At 33.5% G+C, this 14,042-nt stretch overlaps 1 protein-coding gene across 1 annotated transcript in view; it reads right to left on the bottom strand.

Moving 5' to 3' along the window:
- The window catches only part of LOC114335423 (PHD finger protein 12), a 150,911-nt gene that overhangs the window by 23,502 nt on the left and 113,367 nt on the right, over positions 1-14,042 (bottom strand). Inside the window, exons 6-8 of the mRNA XM_028285663.2 lie at positions 12,482-12,777; positions 4,187-4,384; positions 3,895-4,127 (exon numbers count right to left, since the gene is read on the bottom strand). Coding sequence (XP_028141464.1) covers positions 3,895-4,127; positions 4,187-4,384; positions 12,482-12,777 — 727 coding nt within the window. The remainder of the gene's footprint in view (positions 1-3,894; positions 4,128-4,186; positions 4,385-12,481; positions 12,778-14,042) is intronic.

Here is a 14,042-nt window from a genome sequence, read left to right as displayed (position 1 = left end):
CATATTATGTAGGTAGCATGGGGGCCCAGCTTCATCCCTTCTCGAGAGTGAAAAAACATACGCTCAAAATAAGACCGGAAATGGATAAACTAACTAATTCTAAGCAACTTTTGTTTTATAGCATTTTTTCACTAAGTTAAAATTTTCGAGTTATTTGCGAGTAAATATGTAAATAAAAAGTGAAAAAAATGGTTTATGTATGAGATTACCTAGTAAAAGAAGAGTTATAAGTAATGAAAAATACATTGATACTCGCCAAATTTCAAATCGAATATTTCAACGTGAAATAACCAAAAAATAAAGCACTTTTTGGGAAAAACTCATTAAAACTTTTTTAAATTGTTTAAAAAAAAACTTTAATTTTGTTTTAGTAGCAAAAGTAAGCAAGTTACGCTCAAAATAACGTTGGTCCCTTCCTTTTTTGGTAAAAAAATTGTGAAAATCACCCCCTAATTAGCATCCTCAGTGAAATTAATCATTACCACTTCATAAGTTGCTTTACTCGTGTATACTTATATTATTGTTTATATGGTAAGTTTCACCGGTTGGAAGTGCTTATTTTTGAAGGGGCTGTAGTTGACGCTTGAACTAGTCAGTAATTACGAGTGCATGCACATTTAAATTTTTCAAAAATTCTTATTAGTTTTCTCAGGATTAAAAAAAATGAATCCATTTAAAAAGTATTGGACCGAAATTTTGCGCAAGTATTGTATATTTTTGTAATCAGTATTTTAAAAGCTTTTAAATGAGGTGTTACATGATGTACTTTCCGATTCAAAAAAATCTTAGTTATGACTGTCACACGAATATACTATGATTGTTTTAAAAATCGACCTGTTCGATTTGCATATTATGTCCTAAAAGTAAATAAGTTAATATGTTTAACCTCAAGTCAAAATTCATCAGAGTATTACCCTTGGGAGGTAAATAGAGTCGTTGCAGAGGATTATCCAAAAATATTAACAACAATAGTGTAGCATGAACATGCTGAACCCATTTTTTTCTCTGACGTCTTCTTAAAAATTGCCAAGTACAATAACGTCTTCTTCGCTTGAAGACATTTCAAATACTGATATTTGATATACTTACTGAAGTTCCAAAATTATAGCACGCTCCTGTATTCTACATTATATAAAATGTGTACATGCGACGTTATCTCTGTTGAGTATAAACAGATGTACGCTATTATGAAATAAATGTGCAACATTTTACGTATGTATTTTATCGTATGTGTTGCATTTGGTTTGCGAGCTCGCTAAGTAATAATATAAATTTTTGTGGTATTTATTTAATTTAGGAGATGAAGTGCTACATGTAAATAGTAAAAGATTATTGAAACTAGCTACGTAGTACAAGTAATTCAGTTTTTTAAGCCTCCTGTAAAATTCATAAATTGAGGGTTTGGCCTTTACACCATCGAATTTTTGGCGTGTTTTATTACAAAATATATTTTATAAATTGTTAATGAGGAAGGTTTCTTATAGGAAAACGGGCACTAACAACTAAAAAACACTGTTTCAAAATGAAATAAGTCCAAAATACTTATCAAAAACTGATAGAATAAGGTTTGAACTTGAATTGAGGTACTTCGTAATTTCAAAAATGGTATTTTTGAAGTTATACTTCTTTAGGCGCGATTGAGATTGAGGGTGAATTTATATTGATCTGCGCGCATGCGCACACCGACAGTTTGGTATTAGTCTTTATACGGGCTCTGATTGGGTGTTGAAATGATCTGTCAATAATTGTTCAATATGGAGGTTATCGGTAAACAAAAATGTTGTATAATATATTAGTTTTTATTGTTGTGAGGGCAGAAATAAAATCAAATTTATAATTATAGTGACTTTTTAAATAGTTTTGAAAAGCCACAGGTACGTAATTCTAAATGTTTCAGTTGTATTCCAATAAAAAATTATCTTCATACCTATTTGGAAAATGTAAAAAAAAATAATGTACTTACCTAGTACTTGCTATGCTATACCCCTAGTAGGCAATGCTTTAATTTACATAATCTGATTACGAACAAACTTTCTACAAATTTTCATCTAATGTAACGTTTTCTTACTCTATATATTGTTGTATTTTAATTCGACAAAAATCAAACTAATGTAAATTCATATAAACAAAATGTCAAAAAGTTGTTCAATTTGTGTATATTCCCACATGACGTATACGCGAAGGTGGTGCAGTTTGAAATCGCTTCGACTCTCGTACGGCGGGATACACGGGAAGTAGGTTCAAGCCCAATGCAAGTTATATCATTTTTTAATTTTTTTATAGATTGTATGATTGTAAGTATATTATTATACAGAGTGGGCCAAATAAAAGGAGCCACCCCGATATTTGGCAGTATTTATTAGATTTTAAGAAAATAAAAAAACAGGTCAATTTTTGATCTAAGGGGGACACATTTTTACGATACAAACATCTGTCATTTGTCAACTCCCTCCCTTCCACTTCCCCCACCCCTTATTTTTAAATAGGGAATAGGAGTCGTGTGCTAGCTCATTTGAAAGGTTATTCAATTCTCTATTCAGTAATATCAACATCGAGTTAAAAATGTATACAGGGTGTCCAAGAAAAATTATTTTGAATTAAATTAATTGACACAAAAAGAAGAATGTATGTAATTTATTTAACTCAGAACACATTCTACTACTGACAGAAAGCAGAAAAAATGTTTTTTGATAAATAGACACTGCTTTTTGCTTAATTTTAATGTTCAAGCTTCCACCCATCTGTCTCTTGGTAGGTTGAATATTGAATTTAAGCAACAAACAGTATTTATTTATCTAATAAACATTGTTTTCTGTTTTTTATCAGCAGTAGAATGTATTCTGAGTTAAATAAATTACATACATTCTTCTTTTTGTGTCAATTAATTTAATTTAAAATAATTTTTGTTGGACACCCTGTATAAATTTTTATGTCAATGTTAATATTACTGAATAGAGAATTGAATAACCTTTCAAATGAGCTAGCACACGTCCCCTATTCCCTATTTAAAAATAAGGGGTAGGGGAAGTGGAAGGGAGGGAGTTGACAAATGACAGATGTTTGTACCGTAAAAATGTGTCCCCCTTAGATCAAAAATTGACCTGGTTTTTTATTTTCTTAAAATCCAATAAATACTGCCAAATATCGGGGTGGCTCCTTTTATTTGGCCCACTCTGTATAATTTTTTTCAGAAAATACGTATTTAATTAAAATTTTTGGCAACAATTATTGTTCAGAAATCATTTGTGGCATTTTTCAATGTGTTTGTGTGTGTTTTATTCTTTTATTTTTTTAATTTTTGGTATTGTTTTAATAAAAATTTTTGGAAAGTAGTAGAGAAACTGTTTAAAGTATATTGATTTCGTTGAAATCATATAATAGAAGTATAACTTCTTACGTGCGTACAAAGTACACACATTCTTTTTTACTTATGTATTTGAACCTTGAAAATCGCCATCTTTCGTTCTTTTTTCAGTTTTAAATTGTTTATAACTCGAAAACAATCAACTTCAGTTTTGTCAAAAAAAATTACAAAAGACTTTTTTTAAATGATCCAAAAAATCTGAAATAATATCTGTCCGGGTCGAGAAAATTGTTTTAAAATTTATAAAAAAAAGTAATTTTTTAATTATTAACTAATATAGTCAAAACAAAATTAGATCGGGGACCCCTTGATTTTTGTAATTGTTAACATACTAGACTAAATATCCAATAATTTTTATTCGTTAAACAGCTCGGTGCCGATCGACCTTATACCGTATCTTAGACTATATTGTTTTGGTTCGAAATTTTTTGTTTGTGGCATCTCAGTTTCCTTGAAAAATATTTTTCATCAAATGAATCCAATAATTTAAACAATAAAATTGTTTTTTATTTAAAAAATATGTTGTTTACCTTTCTGTGCAATCTTTAGCTGACATTTTGGCATCTACAGAGAACTTACTTGGCCTATTCACTTTCCTTTTTTGATCTATTCGTTCTCTTACTAGTAATTCAAAATTGGCACAATTTTCTACCGGTGATCCATTCAAATCTGGACGACTTGTACAATTATTGTTTGAATATAGTACATTATTTACGTATGTTCCATAAGGCGAATAGTTTATTAATTCATAATGGTTTGTATACTAAAACATCAAAAAAAGGGTTTTATATTTACATACATTTCATTTCAATATTTACTTACATCATCATAAAAAATAACGGCATGCTTGGGGACAATATTACTACAAATTCCAAACTTTTCTAGATTCACTTCGTTGGCAGATCCTTTTCCTATATTTAGTACTCTGTATCGCATCGCTATAGCTTCAGGAAAACGCACAGACTTCGTAGGTCTGAAGCCCATAAAACTGGCGTCATGCCTTACATCAGTTGAATCAACCTGCAATAAAAAATTAATATATTGTAAAGAATATTCTTGTGTATAATATTCTTGTGGAACGAAGGATAGAACCGTTCGAAATTGAGGGAAAGAGAAGTAGAGGTAGATGGAAGGACTGTGTGGAAGAGGACTTAAGAAAGATTTTGATTAGGGATATGGTCAGTGTTATTTATAAAGATTCCAAATATACGGACCAGATTTCAAAAGATTGGCTTCATTCTACATCGCCCTACCGAAAACACTACGTGCGAATTTTTGTAAGGACCACCGACTAATAAGCCAAATAAGAATGAAACCTCTTTTTAGAACACTTTTTAAACACATACTAAAGCACTTTTTAAAACTTTTCTTGAGAAACACAAGATTATTCATTATGCAAACATTAATACAGCATTGTTTAGATCAAAGCATGTTTTGCTCTGTTTCATCAATTATGAGAAAACACGAATACTATAAAGTAAAACACGAACTAATGATAAAATATCTACCAGAGTATGGATTGGATGCCAAGAATATCATCAATCTGTGGTGAAACCAGACAGCAACAATACATCTTCAAAAAGTACCCCGCACAAACCTTATGGAAATTAGGTCCCAGTGGATTTAGTTCATACTTTGGGAAAATACTCTTTGAAGCATCCTGATAAAAAGTTCTCATGGGCACATCTCGATCGTATGGAGGATTTTCAAGATATAGAGGCACAAACTCGGAAAATTATAAGATTTACCGGGTATTTCAATTCCCTGAGTTACTGGTTATCTGGCAACATGTAGAAGTTTGGATTAAATAAAAGTACTAGTAGTCTAGGATTTTTTCCTGGCTATCCAATGGCGACCTTTACTTTGACCTTGACCTTCAACGGACGTCATCTTCTAGAGTTTCGAGGGTTTTCAGCATTAAATTGATATAAACAGATTACTCATGGGTTTTTGGCCAGGGCCACTGCAAGGGACGTCATCTTCTAGAGTTTCGATGGTTTTCGGCATTTAATTGATACAAATTAATTTTGCAGTGAGCTAAACACGAATATGCCACCAGAACCGACTCCCGGAGCACCTGGTTTCCAAGGTCAATGAAAGGGGCTGCTGGAGTTTCGAGGGTCTTCGGTACTACATTGATGCAAACGGATTACTCATAGGTTTTTGGAGTTGCTGAACACGAATACCCCATCAGAACAGACATCGTAGTACCTGGTGCCTAAGGCACGTCATGCTTTGGAGATTCGAGAGCTTTCGGTAATAAATTAATGTAAACTGGTTACTCACAGGCTTTTGGGGCTGCTGAACGTGAATACGCCATCAGATCCGATCCACGGAGCACCTGGTGCCTAAGGCAGGTCTTCTTCTAGAGTTTCGGCATTAAATTGATGCAGACGGGTATTACTCATGAGTTTTTGGGGCTGCTGAACACAAATACGCCATCAGAACAGACACCGGGGTACCTGGTGTGCAGGCACGTCATCTTCTGAGGTTTCGAGAGTTTTCGGTACTAAATTGATGCAAGCGGATTACTTTTGTTTTTGGGATTGCTGAACACGAATATGACTAAAATAAAAGACTCTGGAGTATCTACATCTAGTGACCACAATGATATAAAAACAGAATATCCACTATCCATTTTGACCACACTATCCAAATAGAATAAATATAATAAATCGATCTTAAAATAAATGAAGGAAAAGCATATCAATATATAAATTGAGTTTATATTTATAAATAATTAAAACAATTGAATAGCACAACATAGTTACTTTAATAAAAATCTGCAAATAGCAAAAAAACTTTTCACCAAATTGTACGCTTTTTTTGAACAGCAACTCAGAACACCTCCGAGTGTGTACTAATCCGGTGTGTACCAGTCCGTTTGCATCAATTTAGTACCGAAAGTTCTCGAAACTACATAAGATGGCGTGCCTTAGGCGATAGGTACTCCGATGTCTGTTCTGATGGCGTATTCGTGTTCAGCGACTCAAAAAAGCCATGAGTAATCCATTCGTATCAATTTAATGTCGAAAACTCTCAAAACTCGAGAGGATGAATAACCTTAGGCACCAGGTGCTCCGTGGGTCGGATCTGATGGCGTATTAGCGTTCAGCGACCCCAAAAAGCCATGAGTAATCAGTTTTTATCAATTTAATGCCGAAAACCCCCGAAACTCCAGAAGATGACCTGCCGTAGGCACAATGTGATTCGTGGGTCGGATCTGATAGTGTATGCATGTTCAGCAACCCCAAAAACCCAAGAGGAATCCATTTGATTTCTCCGAAACTCCAGAAGATAACCTGTCTTAGCCACCAGGTGCTCCTGTGTTAGTGCTGATCACGTATTCGTGTTCAGCAACCCCAAGAACCTATCGTATAACTAAGCTTTGTTTTTAAACCAAGAGGAGTAAACTAAAAAGACAGATTCACACCCAAGAAAGTCACTAGAAATATCACCAAATACATCCTCCTTTTTCGTTGATCACATCGGCCTTTGACGGTAATCCATAAATATTATATTATACTAATACGTCACTAAAGAGTTCTAAAAACCATTGTTTTTTTTATATAAAAGTAGACTAGAAATCTAAAAATTAAAGGAATAACGCAGAAAACACAAAAAATCGCCGATATAACTTAATTAACCTATATTATAATGACAGAAGTGTCAAAATTTGATAAATGTCATTAGTGTCAAAATTTGATAACAGTGGAGTAAACTTGCCTGAGGTTGGACCAATTACAAAAAAGCTTTAAGGCGCGGGAAATTTGAATTACTCCTCTTGGTTTAAAAACAGACTATAATCCGTTTGCATTAATGTAGTACCGAAGACCCTCGAAACTCCAGGAGCCCCTTTCATTGATCTTGGAAATCAGGTGCTCCGGGAGTCGGTTCTGATAGCATATTCGTGTTTAGCGACCTCAAAAAACCCTCCAGTAATTCATTTGCATCAATTAAATGCCGAAAACCATCGAAACTCTAGAAGCTGACGTCCCTTGCAGGGGCCCTGACCACCACATGCTCCGGAGGTCAATTCTGATGGCATACTCGTGTCCCAAAAACTCATGAGTAATCTGTTTATATCAATTTAATGCCGAAAACCCTCGAAACTTTAGAAGATGACGTCCGTTGAAGGTCAAGGTCAAAGTAAAGGTCGCCATTGGATAGCCAGAGAAGAATCTTAGACTACTAGTACTTTTCTTTGATCCAAACTTCTACATGTTGCCAGATAACCAGTAACTCAGGGAATTGTAACACCCAGTAAATCTTATAATTTTCCGAGTTTGTGCCTCTATATCTCGAAAATCCTCCATACGATCGAGTTGTGCCCATAAGAACTTTTCATCACAATGCTTCAAAGAGTATTTTTCCCAAAGTATGAACTAAATCCACTGGGACCTAATTTCCATAAGGTTTGTGCGGGGTACTTTCAAAGAAACAAAAGATTTCTCAATAAAAAAGGAGTAAGAAAACGTTGCATGGTTGCATACTTGCAAAAGCCTTTGTAGAAGCAGTGGCAGACTCTAATAAGGGTATTAAAGTAAACGGCATATTTAGTAATACCATCAGGTATACAAATGACACAGAGATAACGGCAGATAACATCGAAGATCTTTAATGCCCTTATGTTCTAACTCTTGCAAGTGAAGCTCTAGGTTTAAAAATAAATATCAAGGAGACAAAAAACAATGATTAAAGATAGGATTAAATTAATTCTATTATGTAGAATTAATTTAATTAATGATTAAAGATAATTAAGTAAACGCTATGTATGTACAAGTCAGGCAGTTTAAATACTTGGGTTGTCTGCTAAACGAGAGTTGGGACCATGAGACTGAAATAAAAAGCAGAGTAGAACAAACCGGAAATTATTTTTTGAGACTTCGTAAACTTCTGACTGATCGCAGTTGGATTTCAACCTCAAATACAAGATGTTAAAGTGTTACTTTAGGCATGTTCTCCTGTATGGAATTAAAGCATGGATGGTAATGGTAGGGGAGCCCAAGCGGGGATTTTTGCAGTTACTCGAGCGCGTCAGATTATTACATGGGGAGAAACCTTGTACCCTGAAAATGTACCTCTACCATATATTGCCTCTTAATGCAGGGGAGTTCGTTAAGGGGGGGGGGGAGGCCGAAAAAAAATATCCTAAAAAAAACTCGAAATCGTCAGATTAAGATAAGGTAAGTTAAGTACATGCAAAACAGTGTATATTTTAAAAATCTGACGATTTGAGCGGGGCGCGGCGTAAGGAAATAGGTGAGTCCCAAAGTTTCACAAGAAAAAAGCGAATATTTCGCGAAATGAATGACAGATCGAAAAACTAAAAAATACGTACTCAATATTTTTCAAAAATCTATCGAATGATACCAAACACGACTTCCCACGGAGAGGGGTGGAGGGTAAATTTAATATTTTAAATACGAATCCCGCGATATTTTGCGAAATGAACATCAGATCGAAAAACTGAAAAATACACTTATTCAATATTTTTGAAAAATCTATCGAATGGCACTAAACACGACCCCCCATGGAGGTGGAGTAAGGGCTTACTTTAAAATCTTAAATGGGAGCCCCCATTTTTTATTGCAGATTTGGATTCCTTACGTAAAAATAAGTAACTTTTATTGGAGACATTTTTTCGAATTATGGATAGATGGGGCTATAATCTAAAAAAACGATTGTTGGAAATGGAAAATTAAATTAAAAATGGAAAGTCCCCACTGAAATGGAAAACTTTACTTAACTATTTTTGGTTTTAGGACCTACTCTTTACAACCCAATAGGTCCCCAAAGCGCTCGAGTGACTGCACATTTAACATACTTTACTCCCCTACCATAAAGGCCATTTAGCGCATGGCTACTTAGAATATCATGGAAGAACAGTCAGAAATGAGGAAGCATTAAGAAATGCTGGGTTCCAGAAAAGAGAACTTTTTGTAAAAAGTAAGAATACTGAATACTTAGGGCATATATTACGAGGAGAAAGATATACTTTTCAGCAACTGGCACTCAAAGAAAGATAGAGTATTTAGATTTAAAGAGGTGGCCTTCTGGCCTATTCCACTGCGACCTTTTCAGATCTATTGCGGTCAAGATAGAGGATAAGAGAGGTCTAGATGTAAAAAGACGTCACGGTTGCGTAATATTCGCCAATGGACAGTGTTAGGAATATTGTACATTACATATTATATTGTTTGTGTGTAGTGTAGAACATAATATCGTAGGCATTTGTTTTTAAATAATTTTCACTGTATTTACAGAGAAACTGAAATATTTTACAATATTTCGTACTCCAAATTAAAAAGAACATTAAAAGGTATGTTATTAAGATGATTTTAGTTCAATATAATATATATTTATATAAACTTGCGTGCATATAGAAATCCGTCAACTTAAAAAATTTGTCATTTTTAATGTCTCATATTTCCTAAACCTGTTGGCAGATTTAAGTGATTTTTTTAATATGTTATAGCCTAATTCTTTAACAATACCCCTGTAATAATATTGTTGCTAACCAGTTAAATTTTTATGGTGTACAGGGCGTTTATAAAATACTGAAATTAAAACCCAACTATAGACTCCGGTTTTCTTAACATTCTGTTTTTTTTTATTAATTCGTTTATATTTAACAACTAGATTTGTTATTTATCAATTCAGGGCGTTTCTAAATAAGTCCGACAAACTTTAGGGGAAAGGAACAAAATGCAAAATTTTGACACCTGTATTTTAAATGTAATCATTTTTTTCGAATTCTGAGAAAACTAATAAGTATTTTTGAAAAATTTAAACGCAGAATAAAATATTACTTTATTACCGAGGGCCGAAAGTCCCTTAGAATGAATAAAAAGTTTTTTTAATGACATATTTGAAACTAAAAATCACACTAAATTTTCTTAGTTTTTCACCCCTGTAAGTTATTAAAATAAACATAGAAGTTTTCAGCGACTTTGGGCCCTCGGTCCTAACGTAATCTTTCACTCTGTTTAAATTTTTGAAAAATACTTATTAGTTTTTTCAGGATTCGAAAAAAATGAATCCCGTTTATATTCTTGTTATTGGTTTTTTTTTTGTATAATAAACGTTACTTACAAGGAATTACTTTTAATATTATTTTGTACAAACTTCTAATTAATAATATTTTCTTGTACGACTCAAAAAATACTATAAATTTTACCAGAATTTGTACTTTAAAATCGTAGTTTCGAAAGCGGTAGTCCGAAAGTCAGACTACCGACGTCATCAATTGCGACGTTGCCTTTTTCTCTTCACGGCTTGTAAAGTAAAGGTGGCTATGGTACAGTATAAGGTGCGCGCAGTGATTCAAGGTCGCGCAAGCGTAAGAACCAGTTGGAAGAGAAACATGAAGGAGTGAGTGAACATCGAATATGGCAACGAGTAGCATCGCACAATGTAACGTAGTATTTAGAATATAGAAGTTGGCATGTAGTTTATAGGAAATAAAGTTCTCTAATGCCTGGTTGCACCAACAGATCTTAAGCTCCAGCTTAGCTAAGATCTACTTTTAAATAGGGCCACCTTGAGTATCACTTACGTTGCACCATAATTTTAGATTCTTACCTTATTATCAATTATATCTATTATTATATTATGATATTCTTATTGTAATATATTATAATTATATTACATTAATTCTTATGATATTCTAGACTTAAGCTTAAGATATGTTGGTGCAACCGGGCATTAAATAAAGCCGTTGATGTTGATAATTCGATCCACTATCCTCAACAGACAGGAATCCGCAGCTATGAAAGAGTGAAAAAGGCTACCTACTAAAAACGGAATAATTTAATCCTGAATATCTACCATCTCACCTGACAAGACAATGTACGGTGGAAGCCTACGCAGAAATGCACGGCACCTAAGAAAATTTTATTAAGATACACATTAAAATGTTTTGCCATTATTTTCAAGGTATCCCGACCTCAACTATATCGAGCTTGTTTGGAATCAAGAGAGCATTGACAGCACATGAAATATATCCTGAAACTCTTCAACGGTTAGTGTGTCTACTGCTCCAATTTTGAATGCAAAGCAACCAAAATGTTCTTAACAATTTGTGAAAAATTACAGACTTTGCGCCAAGTAGTCATTCAAGCTCGATGAGAACACAACAACCAGACAACCTATTGGAAGGAATTTTGTCACTTTTTTGTAGATACTTTATAATACAGAGTGGGCCAAAGAAAACAGTCCACCTCGATATTTGGCAGTATTTATTAGATTTTAAGGAAATGGCGAAACAGGTCGATTTTTGATCTAAGAGGGACACATTTTTACGGTAGGTATACATTTGTCAACCCTCTCCCTTCCACTTCCCCCACCCCTTATTTTTAAATAGAGAATAGGGATCGTGTGCCAGCTCATTTAAAAGGTTATTCAATTCTCTATTCAGTAATATAAACATTAACATAATTATTTATACAGGGTGTCCAAGAAAAAAATATTTTAATTAAATTAATTGACACAAAAAGAAGAATGTATGTAATTTACTTAATTCAGAATACATTCTACTGCTGTCACAAAACAGAAAAAATGTTTTTTGGTAAATAAACATTGATTTTCGCTTAATTTAAATGTTCAAGCTGCCACCCATCTGCCTCTTGGTAGGTTGAATATTGAATTTAAACGAAAAACAATATTTATTTGTGAAGTTTTCTGTCAGTAGTAGAATGTATTTTGAGTTAAATAAATTGCATACATTCTTCTTTTTGTGTCAATTAATTTAATTCAAAATAATTTTTCTTGGACACCCTGTATAAATAATTATGTCAATGTTAATATTCCTGAATAGAGAATTAAATATCCTTTCAAATGAGGTAGCACACGACCCCTATTTCCTATTTAAAAATAAGGGGTGGAAGAAGTGGAAGGGAGGGGGTTGACAAATAACAGATATATGTACCGTAAAAATGTGTCCCACTTAGATCAAAAATCGACCTGTTTCTTAATTTCCTTAATATATAATAAATACTGCCAAATATCGAGGTGGACTGTTTTCTTTGGCCCACTCTGTATATACTTTTATTTACTTTGGTACTTTTTATAAGCAGTATTTCTAAGGTTTGATGTCGTGTATCGTGTATTACTTACCTCGGTAGTATGAAGATTATAAAAATATTTAGAAACAACGGGACATATCATGGCTCTGGCTCTAATGGTCGGTTTAGATTTAATCTTTTTCTTCGGATTGGAGAACACCCTCGATATCCTATCAATGTCGGCTGGAGTCAACAATTCACTTGGATACGTCATGTGACTTAACTTTTCTCGAACGGCTGGTGAAAACATATTGTTCGCAGAAGCGGGCGAGTTTAGTAGTTGTTGAATACGCTGGTATGCTAGTAGTCTTATCAGTCTATCATCAAGTTGTTTCAGTTCAAACTCAACTAAAATATTATGATTTGTTAATACAAACTTAAAAGCATATGGATACATTTAGGAATACTAAATATAAAAGTGCCTAATTGTTAAATATGTACCGGGTGTCCCAATAAGAATGGCTCTCGGCCATATCTCAGAAACCGTTTATGGTACAGCTTTGAGAAAAAATATTTATAACAAAAGTTGCCTCGGGAAAAGCCTGGAAATTATTTTCATAATTGTGGGTCCACCGCTAGATTAGAAAATCAAAATTTTACAAAATTTACCCAATGAAAGGGCACTGCAAATCCAATCATCGTATTCTTCATAAAATTCTGCGCATATTTGATTTCGCAAGTTTAAGTCTACCTTTGAAATAAGAGGTGGGGGTGAGTGGGAACCTTCTTATGAAAAATGGCTGTAAGTCCGGTTCTGCTAAATCGAATTTTGCATACTTGGTCTTGTTGAAAACAGCTCTTTTCGTAAATGTAAGTGTCTTATTTTCGAAATAGCCTAATAGGTAATATGCAAGCTAGGAGGCGTTATTTAATTATTTTCGGAAATCTAGTTTTCTTTGGAGAATATTAAATACAAGTATGCATTTTTAATCCTGTATTACAAAATTAGACCAAATTAGCAACATAATACCGAAAACCTCATGCCGATACCTTTCTTCTATCTCGAGAAACCTTAAGAAACGTGTAAATTTTAAGCAACTGTCACCGGTAAACCAAGTTAAGGAAAAGTAGTGTGTTATGGAAAAAACAAAGAAACATTTTCCAGATGTAAACGTATATAATTAATTAAAACAACAATAAGACAAACAACACTATAAAATATAACAAAGAAATAAAAGCAACTACTTACTTAGTGACGACCTAAATGTTCAAATTGTTGCCCACCATTTTCGATGCAAGCATTTACTCTTTCAATAGTAGATTGAACAGCGGTCTCAATTTCTGCTTTCGCAATGCTTTGAATGGCGTTTCGTATTCTCTAGATTCTAGAGCGTGTTTTCTCGAGTAGTGGGCCTAGCGGCAAAAACAAGGTTTTTACTCCGTCCCCATAAATAAAAGTCTAAAACAGGTAAATCTGTTGCTATTTAATCTACTCTTGAAAGAGTAAATGCTTGCATCGAAAATGATGGGCAACAATTTGAACATTTAGGCAGTCACTAAGACTAAGTAAGTAGTTGCTTTTATTTCTTTGTTATATTTTATTTGTATCATTTTTTAATAATATTGTGGCTTATTTCCCATTCTAAATAGTTAAAATTGTAAAAATGCCACAA

This window comes from Diabrotica virgifera, chromosome 7, assembly GCF_917563875.1.
Source record: "Diabrotica virgifera virgifera chromosome 7, PGI_DIABVI_V3a".
In the NCBI taxonomy this organism is placed as follows: domain Eukaryota; kingdom Metazoa; phylum Arthropoda; class Insecta; order Coleoptera; family Chrysomelidae; genus Diabrotica; species Diabrotica virgifera.
Note: the sequence above shows the minus strand (reverse complement) of the source record. Positions and strands in the feature narration are given on the sequence as shown.